At 39.9% G+C, this 21,422-nt stretch overlaps 1 protein-coding gene across 1 annotated transcript; it reads left to right on the plus strand.

Annotated features, from left to right (window-relative positions):
- Positions 1-1,257: 1,257 nt before the first annotated feature.
- Positions 1,258-20,586, plus strand: npc1 (Niemann-Pick disease, type C1). The gene is made up of 25 exons (XM_079568578.1): positions 1,258-1,410; positions 3,245-3,373; positions 3,468-3,574; positions 4,330-4,478; positions 5,814-5,981; positions 6,379-6,628; positions 6,901-6,983; positions 7,425-7,795; positions 8,612-8,838; positions 9,017-9,117; positions 9,987-10,089; positions 10,173-10,362; positions 11,744-11,926; positions 13,091-13,205; positions 13,330-13,457; positions 14,046-14,180; positions 14,264-14,353; positions 15,229-15,419; positions 15,499-15,614; positions 15,950-16,079; positions 16,164-16,349; positions 17,278-17,509; positions 17,709-17,822; positions 18,442-18,604; positions 19,257-20,586. The coding sequence occupies exons 1-25, from the start codon at positions 1,333-1,335 to the stop codon at positions 19,337-19,339; spliced, it is 3,822 nt and encodes a 1,273-aa protein (XP_079424704.1). The 5' UTR covers positions 1,258-1,332; the 3' UTR covers positions 19,340-20,586.
- The last annotated feature ends 836 nt before the right edge of the window (positions 20,587-21,422 follow it).

Below are 21,422 nucleotides of genomic sequence, written 5' to 3' on the forward strand. Positions count from 1 at the left end.
AATACCCTCATGGTTCCACTTTAAAGAATCTGATTTAAACATTTATTTGGCCTCACTTGAGAAAATGAATGTAAATAATAAAAAACTAATTAAATCCATCACTATTCTTGAAAAATACAATCTTATTGTAATTGTTGCAGACCCCTGTGTTGTTGTTTTTTTTTTTTTTTAGATTGTTTATTTGAACATGAACATGTTACATCTATGTGTAAGATGAATTTGATTGAAAATAACCATATTGTGGTAAATTGTCTAAATTTGCACTGATGTTAAATAAAAATATTAAAATAATAAAATAAAAACGTCTTACAGAGTCGCCATATTGCGCCGACCTCGACTCGGCCAAGCGCCAGAGCGACGGACGTCACACAGCTCAAAGTGACGTCACACAGAGGCCAGAGCAAATGGAGAGGCCGGGCACGAAATTCAAAAAGCTCAACCGAAAATGGAGAGAGAGAACCACACAGACGTTTTTTGGCTCAAAAGTGAGATTTTATCTAATTTGCACTAAAATGTAAAAAAAAAATTACCAGGACGTGTAGAGAGCACCATAAGAAACATATGTATGCAGTTTATAAGCTAAAAAAAAAAGTTGATTTGGTGCTTAGTTGTTCTTTAAACTAGTATGATTTATACTCTTCTATCTCCTCAAATAAACATTTGCACTTAATACTTTCAGTTAAATCAAGTAAATATGCCCTTGTGGCACTGCCATTCATGATTAACTTACCTAACTTAAGTAAACGCAAGCGACACGTCAAACAGTATTGATGAAATGCCTTTCTCTGAATAAAGGAGATCAATGAGTAAACATTTCATTCTCACTGATGTGTCATGTGGTTTATTGATTGGATAAATCTAGACTTTAGGCAAATACTACGACGTGATTCACATGATCTAGAATGCATAATCTAAGATCACCATTAAAAACTTAAATTGTAAAACACTCCAAATCATGATCACAGTCGGAATATAATTACCATAAAATTATTCCAGGCTAGTTTATTTTTGGCTGTAGGGAAAAATAAGTTCAGTTAATGTTATGTGATCAGAAACCAAAAAGTAAACCAAAAGTGAGTGATCAATCTACTTGTTAATGTGTAATGTTGTGAAGACACTCATAATTTTAACCATCTATTTTTGTTTCGATTTACTAAGATGTTGACACAAAGCGAGTGTAGTGCAGCATTTCAACCGCTTGGTGGCAGCAAAGAGAAGAGCCAGCGCTGTCACCGCCCCTCCTCGTCACAAACAACCGAGGAAGAGGTGTCAACAAGAAAATGCGAAAGTTGGTGTTTTTCTCAGTCTAAACCCGCCTGTCCTGCGAGAGCGATGGGACTCTTACCACACAAGAGTTGCCTGTCCTATCTTTTACTCCTAATACTCCTCTGCGCGGGACACTTTAGATGGGTGAGTGCAACTTCACGGGTATATCCTCGAAATAGGTTCATGACTCAGCCCGCGGTGGTTTGCTGCTGCTGCTGCTGCTATTGGAGACATGAAGGTGTTGGCTAACAATACAAACAGCTATATATATTTGTCTATAATCATCTCTTTCTGAATCTGGTGCTTTGGTTATAATTTCAATAGGAATAAAGTCAGGCTTATGTACTGCGTTGTTATGAATAATCACGGAAAAATCTTACTGCTACTGCACTTGACATCTTGCAAGAAAAACAGGTCAACTATGCCCATAAAGTAGTGTCAAGGACGATAACTAGACCGTCCATAGTTTAAAGGCCTTTATGTCATTTAGATTTTGCTTCTGTTTCTTTTCTAAACCAAAACTAGGGTTCTTTTGATTCTTGAATGAAACTCGTTGAGATGAGCAGAGAACAAATTGTTGCACAATAGACAGGCATGCAAAAGACCTGCCGCTGACTAACTAAGCTGACTAAGGCTCTTTGTGTCATAGCTCGTGCGTATCTACTACGAAATGCATTGTGATATTTCTTAACTACGATAGAAACATCGAGATCAGCTGATGCTACATTGTGCACTTTTCAACTCGGAAAAGAGTTTCTGATCTATTGTCATGTCATCTGACTTCCATATCCAAATTGGATCCCATTTGTCATCAGTTGAGGCCTCGTTCAAAGTTGAAAGCCATTTCCTATAAACCTGTATAAAGACAAATATGGTACTCGATCAATGATTATTTAGAAATGTCAACAAGCTGCACTAATGCACTGTCGCTACTGCACTCGGAGACCTCTCTTGTCCTTAGCAGACCACACAAGGCACAGTCATAACACAGCATTTATTGCCATACGCGTTTCGAGCCCAATGAGGTAAATAATGGCATTTAAAAGCTGTCCTTGAACTTAATCTTTGCAGCAGAAGTAGGCCAGAGGACGCTGGGTTTACTCATGGTCCCAGCAGTTGTGCACTAAGTGAATTAACTTCCCTTAGTTACCCATGTCACATGTGAGCACACGCTGTTCTGCTGATTTGACAATTCAAACGAAGTCTGACCTCAAAGTCTTATTTTTGATTAGCTACTGTACTGTGTTTCCCATCAATAAAGTTGACTATTGTCTCTGATAAGGCTGTACTTTGATCACAATCATATTGTTTAGACAACAAAGAGGATATTTTGTTGTAAGCACATGACTAAATATCCATCATCAATCTCTAAAGTATGGGGTATGCCAGCTACTAGCCTGAACTTTTAGAAAAAAAGATAATTGAAATTGCCCATCTATTCACAATTGCAAGACTTTTCGGGGGGAAATTTCTATGAAATAAATTATCCCCACCACCATGGCTCTCTCAGCGGTTGGACATAAACTCGTACAATATGTTCTCGAGTAAAATTATCACAAAATATGCTTCATAAATTGAAATGTTCATATTGGTTTGACTCAGTCTTTTATTCTCTGTTTGATCATTGCTTCTGTTGTGATAACATTGAGTTCTGACTCAAAGCTATCTTTCCTTTTGTGTCAATTTACTTTTCACGAGTGATAAGCTTTAAATATTTTTTGCAGAAGTGAAACGTTTTGCTTTAAGAAATTCAAAATAGTTTCTAGAAAACTACTGGAAACCTCTGAATTTGAAAGGGTACAGCTTGAACCTTAGATGACATGAGTGCCCCCGGTTTTAAAATAGTTGCTTACTGGGACAAACAGTTAGAGGTGAACAATTTGCGGTCATATACAAAAGTGCAGCAAATTTTGATGTCCAGTTATACTTAACTTTCCCTCATCATTGCTTGATATTAAGCATGTTATTTTTCTTCCAGGTCGCGGCAGATCACTGTGTCTGGTATGGGGAGTGCGACCCGTCCACAAAGGTGCCTGACAAAAAGTATAACTGCAACTACACAGGTTCTCCTAAACCACTGGAGGCTGAGGGCCGTGAACTTCTCACGGTATGACGTTCACAACAGTTTATTTTGACTCTGCAGCATAGAAATGTGTTGTGCAAAGGTAAATACTGATACGCTGCTAATATCTCGCCTGCAGGAGCTTTGTCCCGGATTGGACTATGGTGACCGGGCTATCTGCTGTGATGTTGCCCAGTTACGCACTTTAAAAGGAAGTCTGCAGCTGCCCCTTCAGTTCCTGTCTCGGTATGTGTGTGCTGTTTGTAAAAGTAACTAATGAGGCACATGACTTTCCTGTGAGGGATATTTTTATTCTCTTCCTCATTGACCCAGTGTCGTCTTTGTGACTTGGATTTGCAGATACATTTTTCTATGGTCATTCTAGTTGCACAATAGGATTATCTACAAATATAGACATAAGACATGTATTAATATAACTTAAAGTAATTTAGGGTCTTACTGTCTTAAATTGCTTCAGTGAGAAGAAGGAATTTACTAGATTTGCTGTGAAACCTGCACAAACGCTAACACTCAAATTATGGATAAAAAGGGCCCAACCATTGGATGTACCAACTTGTTTCAACCTGCTTGACCTTAACGGGGTGTGTAGCAAAATAGACAGGTATTCTCAATAATAGGGTAGCCAAATATAAGGTCTTGTGTAGCCATTCATAATAGAACAAGCACAAAAAAGTACCAAGTCCCTGCCACCAAGTACATGTTAAACAAAGTAGGAAAAATATATCCAATTGACTGTTTTATTTGATTTAATAACCTTATTTACTGCAGAAATGCATACGTTTATTTTAACATGGATATAAAGCTTTATCTAATACCGCTCATCCTATTACCTTATATAATGTCATATGCAGTATATCTGAGAGTAATTTCTCAAATTTAAAATGAGGTAATATTTATGTCAATAATTTCAGCCTTCAGTATCTCTAGTTCCCATATCAGCAACAGTCACATCTAACTCTGTCCTCCGGCCTTGTGTTCAGGTGTCCAGCTTGTTATTTTAACCTGATGACCTTGTTCTGTGAGCTGACATGCAGCCCTCATCAGAGTCAGTTCATGAACGGCTCTGATATCGACAAAAACAACAATGTGGTCGCCGTCGACTACTTCATCGGACAGACATTCACAAATGGTGAGCACGCAAAACCATATCATCATTTTTAAATATGTAGCCAGGGTATCCGCGGGGGCTTAAACGGTCTAAAAATCCATGGTAAACTGGTCTTAATTAACGTGTGTTTGACCCAATTATTTACTCACAATTTCATTTTAAAAAATAGACAAATAAATGTACAGAAGCGTACCCATGAATAGCTGGTACTGCTCATGTACATATTCTGAGAAGGTGAAGCGACACCTCCTTTTTTCACGCTGAAGTACTGGCCGCTGCACACCACAGCGCGTAAACTCGCCGATAGTTGAGCGAGGCAGGAGGACGCTCTCCTCCAGAACTTCATCCGCCCAAAAAACGACTAAAGTCAGCAGTGTGGGACCTCTTTAGGATTCCAAAAGATGACCAAGGACATCCGTCATGCTAATACTGTCGTTGGAGAGTTGCAGCAAAAGGTGCTGATACGTCCAATATGAAACAACGTGGAGATAATCCTTCACTGTAAATGTCCTAGTCAAGGTAATGAACTGCATAATTCCCAATAAAGTTTGTCCAAATGTTCGGAAATGGCTTTTTGTTTGCATCCTGAGCTAGTTGTGGCTAACACGCTCCAATCTGCTCAGCGTGACGGAAGGGAATGTGAAAACGCAAACACAAGTCCCGTTACTTTAGAAACACGTTTCTCAGTCTGTTCATCAAAACATCTGACAAAGAAAACCTAGACTAGATTCTGGCCTAATAATAATATAATAGAAATAATTATGATAATGAATTATAAAGGAGTAAAGCTGAGTGTTTTTTGTTATTCATTGCAAAGGAGTCTAAAAGCTTTTTTAATTTTAAGAGACAGTGAATGTTTTAAGTATCCAAAAGGATTTTGAATAGAAAAACTAAATCAGTAGTTCTCTTTCATTCGGTCGATAATTGTGAATTATTGTTAAATCTTAATATTTTTATTATTGGTTAGCATTGTTTAAACTTGAATGGTTGTTAAAATGCCTAATGAGAAAAATTAAGTTAAGTTTGTAGGTCCTACTGTGATATCAATTAACAATATTTTGACACCTGTGATTTTGTTACAGTCCATTTATATATTGCACGTTCAAAAACAGGTCTTGTTTTAGAGATTTTGTCGTCTTAAAAAGGTCTTAAAAAGTCTCTGACCAACCCTGCAGATACCCTGTGTAGCTAACATCTGGCACGTTGCTTGAACTTACTTCCCTATGATGGAATGAGGTTTTAAACGTTTGGGTAACAAATGGTCACAGTTGCTGTAAAAATAACAAAGGGGAAATGCAATCTCACTCACTTCCTGAGCCTCAAAATAATCCGTCTTGATGTGTGCGTGTTTTTTAGCCATGTACAACGCCTGTAAAGATGTCCAAGCGCCATCTAGTAACGTCAAAGCCTTGTCACTGCTGTGTGGGAAGGATGCGAGTCAGTGCAATGCAACTAACTGGATCCAGTACCTGTTTGACATCAACAATGGACAGACACCATTCGCCATTAAACCTACATTTTCAGGTACGTATCATAACAGGGGGGAGGGGCGAGGTTCAACAAAGTAATAGTAGCGGTGCAAAGACTGGCCCTTGTGGTAAGCTTTATTATTTTTAGATATAGGCTGGAAGAAGTTTGCCAATTTGTCTGTGGGACTGAGTGTTTGTCATAATGGAAAGCCATGGATATATGATATAGTTGGAAAATAATTTAGTGTACTTGCTTACAGATTTGATTTCACTCACGATTCAAACACATTTAGAAGCTTTTTAAAGGTTTGTACGGATCTATGTATATTCTAAGAGCTCACACTTTACTGTGATACATTGCAGATCTCCATATCAACATCACAAGTTTGTTTTATATCACCACTTCTAGCTCTATATTTATTTTTGATGTTTATGTTTTGCTTTATGTGTAGATGTGCCTCTCTCAGGCTTCAATCCCATGAACAACCACACATTCAACTGCACTGAGGGCCTGGACGACGGGTCGGGCCCCTGCTCCTGTCAGGACTGTGCTGCAGCCTGCGGTCCTACACCGGTCCCGCCCCCTCTTCCGACTCCGTGGACCATTTTAGGGTTGGATGGCATGTGCGTCGTCATGTGGTTATCGTACATGGGCTTCCTCCTGGTCTTCTTTGGAATTATAATTGGCGCTTGGTGCTACAGGTAATAATGGCAGATGTTTGGGTTACTATCACTTGGCAAACTCTTGTGAAATGTTAAAATGTAAAGACCTCCTTGTGCTTTTTGTATTGATTTGTTGACTGAAATGAGCAATTTGGCAGGGTAAAAAATTGACCAAATTGGCAATAATGCAGCTCATAAAGTTGACATTATAATGATACAGCAACCGTTACACTGCAATTCAAACTGTCCATTTTGTTATTTGGATGTTGATAAAGGCTCTCTTTTTATATAAACTTCTTTTGTTGGTGTAGGAGAGGGACGATCATGTCAGAATATGGCCCCATACTGGACAGCAACAACCCACTCTCTCTGAATGCAGACAACCCTGATCAAGGTAAAATAAGCATTTTAGACGGAATTTGTAGCTCCATCAAAGGAAATGGAAAAATAAATAACCTGGCTGTTTAGAATAATGTTGCTCATGAAGATAGGAGCAATATTTATCAGGGTATTCTTTCTTACTAAAAATATATGCAGCAACTTAGTTTAAAAAAAAACATTTGCTTTGCCTTAATGGGTAACTTTGTACAACATTAACATAATTAACATGATAGCCTTGTGGTTGAGGCTGCTGCACATATTCCCAGACTTACGGTAGTCTCGTAGGTCGGCCTCGCAGACCTGACAGTTTGCACTATGTCCCTCCCTGTTCTTCACTCCCTTTCATGCTTCAACTGTCCTGCCTTATGAAGCCTGTTGGACAAAAAAAAGCGTAATTAAAAAGTGTGCCCCGGGTAGTCATAATAAATGCAGTAACATCTTTCTATTTTTCCAGTTGATGCATCATGTTGCGAAAGACTTGGCGAGCGCTTCGAGAATGCCATGCGAGTGGTCTTCAGCTCCTGGGGCTCTTTCTGCGTCCGCTACCCCCTGCTGGTCATCATGAGCAGCATCGTCCTGGTGGGGGTGTCGTCTGCCGGCCTGTTTTACATGCAAATCACCACTGACCCCGTGGAGCTCTGGTCGTCTCCCAGCAGCCAGGCCCGAAAGGAAAAGGACTACTTCGACAGCCATTTTGGGCCCTTCTTCAGAACGGCACAGCTGATCATAACAACGCATTTGAAAGATCCCGATACCTATACCCCATACTTCCCCGGGCCGGACGTGCCGTTCAACACAATCCTCACCAAAGCTATTCTTCATGAGGTGGGATTTTAATGAAGCCTGTGCAATTTCACAAAACGTTCAGTATTTGAGAAGAGTTTAATATAATGGGAGTGGCAGTGTTATGCAGTTAAAACTTTATATTGCTTTATTAAAAGGACTTTTAACCATTGAAATGGTCATTACTGGCCATAATAACTTATTTATTCATTTAGTATTTGCTAAAACTATTACAATAAATATATGGTGTGTTGGAGAGGTTGAGTCAACAATAACTTTGCCATAACATAAATGTGTTAATTCCAATAGACGACGGTTCACTGTTTTTGTTAAAGTAACCTTGAGTTTTTCTGGGTGGGGAGTTCACAATGGTTGCAAATATTAGAAAGAGTTGAAGTTATATGAAATTTAAGTATGATTGCTTACTGGATTTATTTGCTCACTCTTAACTTTGCTTCAGTCAACGGAAACTCAAGAAAACCCCAAGGCCAGAGGATGCAATGGCATTAACCTCTGATAACATTTGCTCTTCAGATATAGTTATATGGTGTTCTTCCATAAATGTGCCAAGACCTGAGCTAACTCCTGTCTTACACTCAATTGTTATTTGAGTGGGTGAACCTTGTGTTCTTGGTTGGTCGTCAATCATTAAGAGCAAAAAAAAAAAAATCAGGATTCACAGCAAAATTGTTCACGACTCAACTTTCTGAATTGTTTACCATGACTATATTGTGTAACATTTGCTGACATAATGGGCATTTGTTTGCTTTTCGGCAGACCGCTAAGCCACTGATGGTTAAGGTTCGTGGCTAACTACTTCTCCTTTTCCATTTTCCTTTCCACTTTCTTGTTCCGCAGGTTTTAGATCTGCAGCTGGACATCGAGAGCATTATGGCGACGTATGAAGGGCAGAATGTGACGCTGAAGGACGTTTGCTTGGCTCCTCTGGCTCCGTACAACGACAACTGCACCATCCTCAGTGTCCTCAACTACTTCCAGAACAGCCACGAGCAGCTAGACCACGTCGCAAGAGATGAATTTTTTATCTTCGCCGACTACCACAGCCATTTCCTCTACTGCGTCAGGTGAGGGGGACAATACGTAGCTTTGCAATTTCATATGCGCCCCAGCTTATCTAAAACGGCATTGCATTTTAAAGGGGTCATTTTTAGTGAACTTCAGAACGGATTACTGCATATATCTGCCCCTGATAGTATTATTATTATTGTATGTCTAATATTTGAGTGTTTTCTTTTTCTCCAGTGCTCCTGCCTCTCTGAATGACACCACCCAACTCCATGACCCCTGCCTCGGGACGTATGGAGGGCCCGTGTTCCCTTGGCTGGCTATGGGTGGCTACGATGGTGAGAAACATAGACACATCATAACTCAGTGAGATTTAAACTGCATGTGACACATTAGACACATTTTTTACTAAAACATAGTCAATTCAATTATATTTAGGATTTTACTAAAGATTGGACCCAGGTTTCTTTAGTTTGGCCATGTTTGTGATGCTTATAGTTTCACTTCCTTATTGGACACCGATAGAAAGTGACATAGAAGAAGGTAAACAATTTTAAACTGTTGCCGTGCCGACCATTTTATGTCAATGGGAAATGAGTCAAACTGCTATTACCTCCATCTATGTGTCACTTCCTGTCAGCAGCTTAAAAATTCTAATAAGAATCTTTTCTGCCCAACATTTCTTCATTCAAATGGCTGCTTCAATGAAATAAAATGAAAATTATGTTGAACTTGCAACTGATGTTAACCTTCTATATAAATCATACTTTCAAAAGCATTAAAACCTGTCATGTGCACTTTAAGGAAATATTTGAAAAGTAAAAGTAAAGTAAAAGAAAGTACACATTTAAAGAGCATTTATTATATTTATTTTTATTTTTTTTGCTAACAACTGATAAAAATCCAAACCCAGTGTATTTTTGTATTTGTATTTATTTATATAAAGGGACAATGCATTTACATTTAAAGTACAATATAGTTTAAAAAATGCAGGATTATAACTAAAGCTAATTTTCCATCACAACAATTATAATCATCACTTTAAAAGCCAAATAGGAAAGACGACAGTGCAGAGTAAATGGGGAGCATTGCAACAGGGAGGACACTTAGCTACATAGGAAATAGAAAACATTAAGGACAGAGATTGTTAATAACATTATTGATTTTCTGTTTTCTTTTTAATACTACTGAAATGTATTCTCCACAGGGACCAACTACAACAATGCCACTGCCCTCGTGATCACCTTTCCCCTCAACAACTACCAAAACGACACTGTAAAGAAAGGCAAAGCTATGGCCTGGGAGAAAGAGTAAGATTACTACTACTACTACTACTACTAAATTAGTTGCTTAATCTCTTGCTTATTTACTTATTTATTTATGCACTCTGCAGGTTTATCACCTTCATGAAAAACTACAGCCACCCGAACCTGACAGTTTCGTTCAGCGCTGAGAGGAGCATCGAGGATGAGATCGACAGAGAGAGCAACAGTGACATCAGCACCATCATCTTGAGCTACGCCATCATGTTCATCTACATTTCCCTGGCTCTGGGGCACATCGAGAGCTGCAGGCGCCTCTTGGTACGTACCATTGCTGTTGCACCTTAGTACAGGTATGGGATCTGCCTTTTTGGGCGGGGCCAATGTCACTGTATGAGATCGTTTTTGAATGAAATCTTTGAACGTAAAATGAAATGTTGCATCTGAAGATTAAAAAGTACAAAATATTGCCACTTTTTGACCCTATAATGACACCGTTTTCTTACATTGTGGTAGTTTTGTTTCATGTGGATAGTCTAGACATTACAAAAATACTGACATATACCAAAATATTTGCAGTAGGAAAGGTAAAACACAAATTACAGTGGGAGGATAAGATGAATGAATGTTTACATGTTATTGCCATTAAAAACATGATAAAAAGTAAATGTTTGGGTGGTACTAGCTTAAAGGAATAGGCCACCGTTTTTACATACTAAGATATGTTCTTACCTCACTTTAGACGTGTTAATATATCCCCGTCTGGTCTTTGTCCGTGCGCTCTGTCACGCAAACGGAGCACATACGCAGCCTCTCCCACATGTCACATAGCTCCGAAAAAGCTCACGATAGAAGCTACCAAGCTCTTCCACGAGTTCCCTATTTAAATAAAGTTACGTGAAGTGTTTTCATGCGAAGTATATTTACACAGAAATGTAACATGTCGATTTTATAAGCAAATAAAAAGGGGGACTATATTGTGAGGCGTAATGATACGAGGAGCACAGCGTCCGCGTAGTAACTCCTAAAGACTTCCCCCGCTCACTTCCGTCAATAACCTTTAGGAGTTACTGCGCAGACGTTTTACTCCTCGTATCATTACGCCTCACAATATAGTCCCCCTTTTTATTTGCTTATAAAATCGACATGTTACATTTCTGTGTAAATATACTTCGCATGAAAACACTTCACGTAACTTTATTTAAATAGGGAACACGTGGAAGAGCTTGGTAGCTTCTATCGTGAGCTTTTTCGGAGCTATGTGACATGTGGGAGAGGCTGCGTATGTGCTCCGTTTGCGTGACAGAGCGCACGGACAAAGACCAGACGGGGATATATTAACTCGACTAAAGTGAGGTAAGAACATATTTTAGTATGTAAAAACGGTGGCCTATTCCTTTAAGCAGACACTGTTTCCTCATTCTTGTGATTTTAATAAAGATCAGACCACATTGTATGAGCAATTTAGGCGGGAATGTAAGAACCTTTTCCTCCCACTGTATTACTATGAAACTGCATAATGTTACGATGTCACAAGTCCACGCCTATTTGCCAATCAGATTCCCTGAACAATCTTACGATGCCTTGCTCCTCCCCCTCTCCTTGTTTAGTCATGCATTGTCATAATTCCTGAACCAGTCCAGCAAGTTTACCAGCACTTTGACAAACAGTGACGCAACGACTATTTTTATCCTCTCGACAGGTGGACTCCAAGATCTCTCTGGGCATAGCGGGCATCGTGATCGTGCTGAGCTCTGTGTCCTCTTCGCTCGGTCTTTTCAGCTACTTTGGCGTTCCCCTGACTCTCATTGTCATCGAGGTTATCCCCTTCTTGGTTTTGGCCGTCGGTGTGGACAACATCTTCATCATAGTGCAGACCTACCAGGTAATTTACTCACAAATGCACTGTTGAATACATTACCCATATCGAAATCCACCGTATGAGTCACGTAAGCTTCGATGTTCAATTTTCATATTAAAGCTGCATTATGTAACTTTTTAGTTGATATTTGTGCATATTTGACCATGTAGTGACCCAGCGACTGTATGAGTAGTCAGCATGGCGCCTTTACTTTCCATCACAGTGCTCTCTAGGACGCTCCAAGATCAATTGTTTGGAAGGTTTTCATTGCTCTCACCAGAAAATCTTCAAAAACAATCGATCTTGGAGCGTCCTAGCGAGCACTGTGATGGAAAGTAAAGGCGCCATGCTGACTACCCATACAGCCGTTGGATCACGACAAGGTCAAATATGCACAAATATCAACTTTCTCTTCCGGATAAAAAGTGGCTTAGTTCCCCTTTAAGCCTTGTTTTAGTCACGAGTAACATCCTTGAAAAAAAAGTCATACATTTGTTTTATCATTTATTCATCCAAATGTTACAGCAGCACTAGCACATAATACATTTTTTGTCTTAGAACTAATGATGACCTTTATAAACTGATAGCACTAGGGCTGGGCGATATGGCCAAAAAATAATTATTATATATATATATTATATATTTTTTTCAGGCCCATTAAGACAACATAACCCTTTATTTAAAAAAAAGAAGAAGATATTTGTGGTCTGCTCTCAAAAGTAAGCCCTCTTAATAAGCCATGGAGTTTTCAAAAGTGTTTTAGTTTTATCGTCTTCATGCCTCTGCTGTGATTGACAACCGTCTCCATGGAGACTCAAGGGAAAGGGGCGGAGTTAAATGGTCCGCTCAGAGCAGAGTGAGAGAAAGGCACAGGAGCAAACTAGGAAAGTGGGAAATTCTATTTTAGGGGAAGAAAACTCCACTGTTCTCTTAAACACAACACGCGGCCTTTGTGAAGCAGCAGAGATCGCCAGAAAGTCGCTGCTTCTCCGCTGGTGTCATGTCGCTACGAAGCGTCTAAAACGCTGCTAAATTTTAAAGGATTTAGCCATTTTCCACATTGTCTGTTTTTAAAGGCATGAATTAATTGCATCACTTGAATTAATTTGATTTATCGCCCAGCCCTACATAGTACCACATGTATTTATGCATCCATGTATTCTTATTTGCTTTAATGGCTTATTTCAGAGGGATGAGCGTCTGCCCGATGAAGAGCTTCACCATCAGATCGGTCGAATTCTCGGGGATGTGGCTCCGAGCATGTTCCTCTCCTCCTTCTCTGAAACTGTGGCATTTTTCCTCGGTAAATCCTTGTAAAATATCTCTTCGATATAGTATCATTTAACTGTGTCCACATTTTACTTTGCCCCATTGCTGCTGTTTAACTTTCGGTCACATGCTGATAATGTTGACCTGTGCTTTTCCAGGAGCTCTGTCCAACATGCCGGCTGTCAGGACCTTCTCCCTGTTCGCTGGACTGGCTGTTTTTATTGATTTCCTGTTGCAGATCAGCTGCTTTGTCAGCTTGCTCGGCTTGGACGCTAAAAGGCAGGAGGTACAGGAAGAAACATGTGACTGGAAAAAAATTATTGTGTCAGGGTTTCCACAGGGCATTAAAAGTCATGAAATGAATTGTGCCGAAATCAAGGCCTTAAATACCATTGACAAAGCATTGGATTCAAATTGGCATTACATTTTTACACTTCATCAAAAATACCAAAAAGGATGTTCTTAAACATATTCAGCTGCTGTTTTGGCTGAAATTTACCACATTTTATTTGCTGAAAAGTTGCCTGTTTTGTCCAATTCTCTTTTTTTCTGTTTGATAACATGTTTGCAAATCTTAAGAAATTAAATATGCCGATTTGTGTATTTATTTTCTGACGTTACAGTATATTATTTGGGCATTTAAAATGTCATTAAAACGCATTCAATTTGACTTGGGTTTATACAGGCAGAAGCAAGTATTTCTTTACAATCCCTGCAATTTATCCCACTTTTATGGATGCCATGAACTTTATTACTTTCATATTGACTTTTATTGACATAATTAAATGTATGGTTAGCTATTGGACAATGTTCTCAGCTTCATTAACTCCACATTGATAATGAACAGTGTGATGATATGGCTTCTTTCTAAAAGGGAAATCGCCTGGACATTCTCTGCTGCGTGAAATTACCCGAGGGCCAAGAAACAAAAACGGACGGCTGCCTCCTTCAATTCTTCAAGAAAATCTATGCTCCGTTTGTTCTCAAAGAGTGGGTGCGACCGATCGTTGTAAGTTTATCTCTGAAAACAATCATTTTTATTTGAATGATTTTTGTCTTTTAAATGTACTTGCATGTCTTGTCTTCACTTAGGTGGCGGTGTTTGTCGGGATGCTCTCCTTTAGCATCGCCGTCGTGAATAAAGTGGATATCGGGCTGGACCAGAAGCTCTCAATGCCCGATGTAAGTCCAACTTTTGCAACATCATTTTTAGTTCCTCGCATGAACCTCTTACCCCCACCTGAACCAAAGTGTATCCGTCTGTGGCCTGCAAGACAGAGACCAGTCGAGAAGTAATCCAGATACCACAAAGCAACGCACGCTCCACGACATAACCGCTGTCGACAAGAGGTTTATGCTCAAAATGTCCCCTCAAACAATGAGGCTGGAAATCGTGATCCTTAAGATTAGGCTTTAGAAATCAAAGTATTTTAAGATTAGGGCCAAGGACAGGTTAAGGCTCGCATAATCCATACCAGAAATCGGTGTAGTAAGGTCACTTCACGACGCACCTACTTTACGAAACGCCTCTGTCTTGCAGGCTGCAGACAGATACTACTCCATGAACTGAACGCATCTTCTCCAGTTCAGCTTTATCCAAATCTAAAAGTTTCTCAACTGGAGAGCAAAAGTGTAATGCCTCATTTGAAAGCTAAGACTTTTGTCTCCTTTTTTTGTCATGTTTTTGTCGTTTTTTGCTGCTTTTTCATTGCTTCTTTTGCCACGTTTTCGTCACTTTTTTGTCACATTTTGAAGCTTTTTGAAGCCTTTAGATTTGGATACAGCCAAACTCAAGAAAATGGTTAATATGCTCAAATAGGTTTTATTCCATCTAATTAAAAATCAAATATTGTGTCAAAAGTGCACTTTCTTCTGGACTTTGTTGTCAAAACTTGCAAAACACAGCTCAATCAATGTGTCTTGCTTTATACCTCAAGCACAAATGACGACTCAAAACAGAACATATTTTACAGTAGCCCTGTAATCTTGTGATAAAGGATTTTGTTTATCACGAACAATTCAACCCTAACCTTTTTTTCTTTTCTTCTTTTCTCTAGGATTCGTATGTTTTGGATTACTTCAAAAATCTCTCCGAGTACCTCCACACCGGCGCTCCCGTGTACTTCGTGATTGAGGATGGACACGACTACAGGAGCCTGGAGGGACAAAACGCTGTGTGTGGGGGAGTGGGCTGCAACAACGACTCTCTGGTTCAGCAGGTCTACACGGCGTCACTCATGAGCAATTAGTATGTCCCATATCTTGTTTTTGAAATGATAAGACTCGTGCTACAGCGCATTTAATGGTTTCACTTTCTTTTATCTCAGCACCACCATCGGGTTCACGCCTTCCTCTTGGCTCGATGATTACTTTGACTGGGTGAAGCCGCGGTCCACCTGCTGTCGGTTTTATAACAGCACTGGAGCGTTCTGCAATGCGTCAGGTAACTAGAACTAATGTGCATCGTCTTGTGTTTTTTTTCCCCCAAATACAGTTTCTGAGTACCTCCAGATCTAAAACCGGCTTTGAACACGACTAAACCAGATAAAGACTGAATCAGGGAGGGCTAATTCGCTCAAATATTGGACTTATTGGGTTACTTAATGCTCCTACAATTAAGCCAAACACTTGATGAGTTTCTTTTGCATCTCAGGCTAATCTCTTACAGAACAAAAGTAATTTTGCAGTGAACACAGGCATGAAGAGCAAAACAAGAAACAATTGTTCTTTCCTTCTTGTTAGTCTGAAGCCTGATTTCTAGTGTGGTTTTTTTTTCAGTGGTGGATCCGTCGTGCATCCACTGTCGGGACATGACACCGGAGGGGAAAATGAGGCCTCAGGGAGACGACTTCATGCACTTTCTACCAATGTTTTTATCCGATAACCCCAACCCCAAATGTGGAAAAGGGTAATTTTAAGTCAAACCCACTGTAATGCCAACTATATTTTTTCCCCTTTCCTTTTAACATGTAAATGACTTTTGTCCCCCCAGCGGTCATGCAGCCTATGGTTCAGCAGTGGACCTGACTGATAATAACACACAAGTTGGAGCTACTTACTTCATGACGTACCACACCATTTTGAAGGAGTCCCCGGATTACATCGACGCGTTGAGAATGGCGCGGGCCCTGGCTCGGAACATCAGCGCTACCATGGACCACAATGTGTTTGCCTACAGGTGCGTGTTGTCTACATGTTTGTGGAATTGCCAACGAGCAACAAGCTGTGGGTCATGCCAAACTGGACGTCAAATGTAAAATAAATCTGATGTACAGCTCCAGTATGGCGAGATAAACGCACTTCGAGCACAGAATGGCTCCAAATCGAGAATGTTGGATTATGGGCTTTAAAAATGTGGAGGAAAGTTTTTGAGTTTGAACGATGACACAAGTGTAATCAGGAAGTACAGAACGAGGCAAAGACGCAGTGGAAGAAGAATCAGCTAAATTGAATAGCTTTGTCTGAGGACGCCTACTCTCAACTGCGTGAAAGTTGCAAAATACGACTCCAGGTGTCTCTTTGACGAGGGAACATGGTTTAAAGCAGCTTGTTAACCTTAATAAAGCCTTTCCGTAGTCTCTCTGGCGGTAATGCCAGTGTTAATAGGGTGATTTGGGCTCTTTCATCTCCCCCTGGTGTTTCTGGCCAGAAAACCACTATTGCAACTTCACTGCTTCGGAGGCCCCAATACACACTAATAGAATCATGAAGAAAAAGCTAACGGGCAAAGCAAACCTCTTAAACAGTATTTACAGCTAAGTTACAGTGAAAAAACAAAGATCTCTACTGTGTAATTGGATGTACCTCTATATATCTATATCCCTCTCTCCCTTTGCCTTTTCTGTCAGCTTAGTATTTACTCTCGCGGACAATTAATGAGTAAAAAAACGCAACATGCTACGACACCTGCAGTGGCGCTTATGGCCATACTTAGTACTGCTTTAAACCTCAACAAAGTATCTTTGCATGATATGTCCATTTTAAAGAAACTTGACACCTTTACGCCCATAAATGACATAAACTGCATGTCATTCTATAAAAGCTGTCCCTTCATTATAATTAGAATGCTAATCTTTGTGCTAATCACTGGCCTCCTCTCTCCACAGCGTGTTCTACGTGTTCTATGAACAGTACCTGACCATTATCTATGACACTGCCCTGAACCTCTGCATGTCACTGTTGGCAATCTTCTTGGTGACCACGGTGCTGCTGGGCTTTGAGCTGTGGTCAGCGGTGCTCGTCAGCTGCACCATCGCCATGATCCTGGTCAACATGTTCGGCGTCATGTGGCTCTGGGGCATCAGCCTCAATGCAGTCTCTCTGGTCAACCTAGTCATGGTGAGAACAAGGGATTTGGACTTTCCTCTTTTTCTCTCTCTATAAAAGATGTCTATATTTGTTCTTAATTGGGCCAAATCGCCAGCATTATTTCACTGCTTTGTAGACATATTAGGTCTAAATCCACAACTGTGTTTTTGTTTTGTATAATTTATGAGCCTGACCCACTGAGCAAAAATGAATGTGCTGTTTGTTGCAGAGCTGTGGTATCTCTGTGGAGTTCTGCAGTCATATTGTGCGGGCGTTCACCATGAGTGTGAAGAGCACCAGAGTGGAGCGAGCGGAGGAGGCTCTGGCCTACATGGGCAGCTCGGTAAGTCACGGCACACTTTGAGTTGACGTTGCTTTTTAAGATGTGTTTTCGCGATTTTTTATAACTTGTTTGTTCAGAATTCAAGTCAATTCAATTATTGTTTAGCTCCATTTTATAACATCACAACCTGCAGGTGTTTTAATCAGTAACTTCTAATGGCCCACTGCTCTGTTTGTAAAAGGTGGACTTTGAAATGTGTCTCAACTTTAAAAAAAAAAAAAAAGAGAGAAAAAAACTGGCTCTATGTTTTGGCTGCTACACGTGAAACAACTTGACCGCAGCACACACTGTTCTTAACGGTTTTAAATAAACTAACCTCTTTCAATCAAAGCTTTCTGCAAAATCTAAATGAGACATTTTGATACAGGGAGAATGCATTGTTTCTTTCATCATTACAGATTTTTTTATTATTATTATTATTATTGATCAGTGGTTTTGCTACTATCAAGGCTGTTGTTGACCTAGATTTAGCATAATCAACAACACACACCAGTTATTAGAAGCAGAAAGCCTTTTGGTGGAAAGTGAGTCAGAAAAACATTGATTTGATTCTCAAAAAGCATCACTGTAAACCCAAAGTAGATGGACTTCTCTAACGCTCTGGCTGCTGCTGTTGCAGGTTTTCAGTGGAATCACGTTGACAAAGTTCGGGGGGATCCTGATCCTGGCTCTGTCCAAGTCCCAGATCTTCCAGGTGTTCTACTTCAGGATGTTCCTCGCCATCGTCCTGCTGGGAGCCACACACGGACTCATCTTCCTCCCTGTGCTCCTCAGCTATATAGGTCAGTACTGCATTCTCACATTATTTCAGTGTTTAAACTACTTTAGGATAGAGGAGTAGAAGTGGCTGTAGTCGTAGCTCGTATGGAGTAAGCAGTAGTAAAAAATAATAATAAAATAGAAATGATAAAAAGTCAATATGAAATTAAAAATAAATAAAATAAAATGAATTAAGATAGTAAAAACTGGACCACCATATGGAGAAATAAGAAAATGTATGTAGACAAATGGTCACTGTTGCCAACAGAGGGTGCAAGGACTCCACAAAGGAGTGATTTAAATGAAGCTTTAAGGATTATTTTTTTTAATGGGACCATCTGTGAAATGGTACATTTTAGCACTTTGTAAACTTTGTATTGAAGGCAAAGTGTGTGCTGTAATATCGGGAGTTCAGTGAAGATAGACTGTGTCTATACTTTAACATGAGCACTTCCTGGATTATGAAAAAATAAGTAATGCTATGTAAAGCATCTTTGAGTGACCAAAAAGCACTGTACTGTATAACCATCACATTTATTATCATATAGTACAGCATATAGTATTTTATCGCACGACATTGTATAGAAAAATGAAGTGGAATAAATTGCATCCACAGGTGATTTGTCACAGCCCAGATCTTTGTCACATATTCTTTAATTTCCTTTCTGTTTCCAGGGCCTTCAGCCAACAAAGCCAAGGTGTTTGCAGCAAATAAACGGTTCGCGGGCACAGAGAGGGAACCCCTGTTGAAGTATTAGCCCAAAGGCTTGAACAAAGAAGGGACTATGTGTTTTATACGTGATTAAAGACACTCACCAACTCATCGCCGCTGGCATGCACAGGCTAACTCAGGATAAATGCTGTTATCTGCGAGGTTCCCCTCAAAAGACCATGGACTAAACCAGGACAAGCATCATGGCGTGTGTCCAGTTCAAATGCGCTGGACCGACTGCAAGCCACATGTGGAAATAGGAGAGACACAAACCTCTTAACAGCATTTTACAGCTCATTGTTACATCTGCTAACAGTTTGATTTGGAAAAATTATAAAGGGCAACACTGAGTAATTGTTTTATATAGAAATGTTTAAGAAGAATTTTGTGCAAAATGGATTTTTTTGGGTGATGCTTTTAAAGCTGTTGAACAGATTATGACACACAGAGATCACTTTATTTCATCCAAGACGAACTTTGTTTACGGACCTTCTGTTTTCTCTCACTGGGCAGTCAGATAGTTGTAGCCTTTGCACAAAGCAATAACAGTTGACTTTTTTGAGGTGATTAAGTTTGTAATATTTCACTGCTTTTTAACGTAAAGCTGCTCCCTTTTTGTTAGAAAATGCTCATCTTTTAGATTGTTGCTCTTCTAGCCAGAAATAGGTTGCCACAGGCTGCAGTGTAGGCGTCGTGCTTCGCCGTCCAAACTGCACCCACCAGCTCTGATTTTACATGCTTTTGTGTCGAGTCTTCTTAATCTTTTTCATTTTTGTGATAATTGTCTTCGGTTATTTAAAAAAAAAGCCTCAAAAACCTCTGGAGATTCATGTTGATAATCCTCATGTTTCTTGTTATGTGTTTCTGTTACTGAACCAAACTGCATATTTTACTATATCTGACACAGGACTAAGTCCTCCATTTTCTCCGAGATGACACTGTGCAGTTTTGTGCTTTCATTCCAAGTTTGTTGTAAGTTATTTTTTTTTAATGCATAATTAACATTTTGTTGTACTGATGGTAACCTTCCTCCAATGCCCATGCATTGTGTTTTATAAGAAAGAATTGGCTTCAATAAAACCTGACACATGATGACTCTCGTGGAGTTGTTCATAAAGACGAGTACTGTCTTTGGTTCTACTTTGTTGCTGCCTGGACATTGAAGGAAAAAGTATTTTGATTTGTTATTTGTTTATACTTTTATTTAAGGAGTTGTCTTTAAATCCCCTTGTAAACTATTGTGGAGAAACTGAAGAACAATGACATCAGTGCTCTGCATTGACTCGATCTCGAACTGACTGTGACATTTTTAACTCCCATTAAACATGTGTGACAATTCTCGCCGATGATGAAATGCGGTACTTCTAAAACATATTGCAGTACTGCAGAGTGACCACCGTGTGGCGCATGCGCTCTCCTAATAACCCGCTTGAGAACAGCTCCAAGTGAACTGGGAGTGACCTAATTTCCATGTTGAAGAAACCCATAAGTCTTTACTCTGTCAGGCTGCAGGGCTGTAGTTTCAGAGTCAGCACAACACGTTTCCACCAGTCACTGAAACTCGCTGATCTGACGCTTTTTCCCTTTAAACCTCCTCCATCACTTTCTGGACCAGGTCCTGGGACAGTGCCAGATTTGGCTCCGGTGTTGATGTTGTGACTGAGTGTGTCCAGTATTTGTTGCCACACAAAGCTCCAGCTCATGACTTATTGATGCTGTGGCCGCTGAGAGCTCACACTGTCTTTGAGTCTGTCCCGGGACATTAAAATATTCATGTCCCCCACAGGCACAGCTCCAGTCTGCAGGGGGCACCAGGGTCAGCAGGTTGGACCCAATTCTCTGTTATGTAAGAATCCCCCCTAAAGTTTAACCTTTTGTGTGTGTGTGCACTCCGAGGAGACGCCGTTTTGCATCGTAGTGTTGCTCAGAAACACTCAACACAGGCATTTTTCCTCTTTGAATACAGCAGTTTAACTTGAACACAATGCACTTTCTATACATTTTAAAACATATTTGCTAAAGATTGTGTTATTGTGTTGTACCCAACTACTGCATGAGTGGATTTTTCTTTTCCTTTCCAATCTGAAACCTGCGCAGACTCTCCTGCTACTGAAGATAATCCTGATAGG

Source organism: Gobius niger, assembly GCF_951799975.1.
Source record: "Gobius niger genome assembly, chromosome: 13".
NCBI classification, from domain to species: domain Eukaryota; kingdom Metazoa; phylum Chordata; class Actinopteri; order Gobiiformes; family Gobiidae; genus Gobius; species Gobius niger.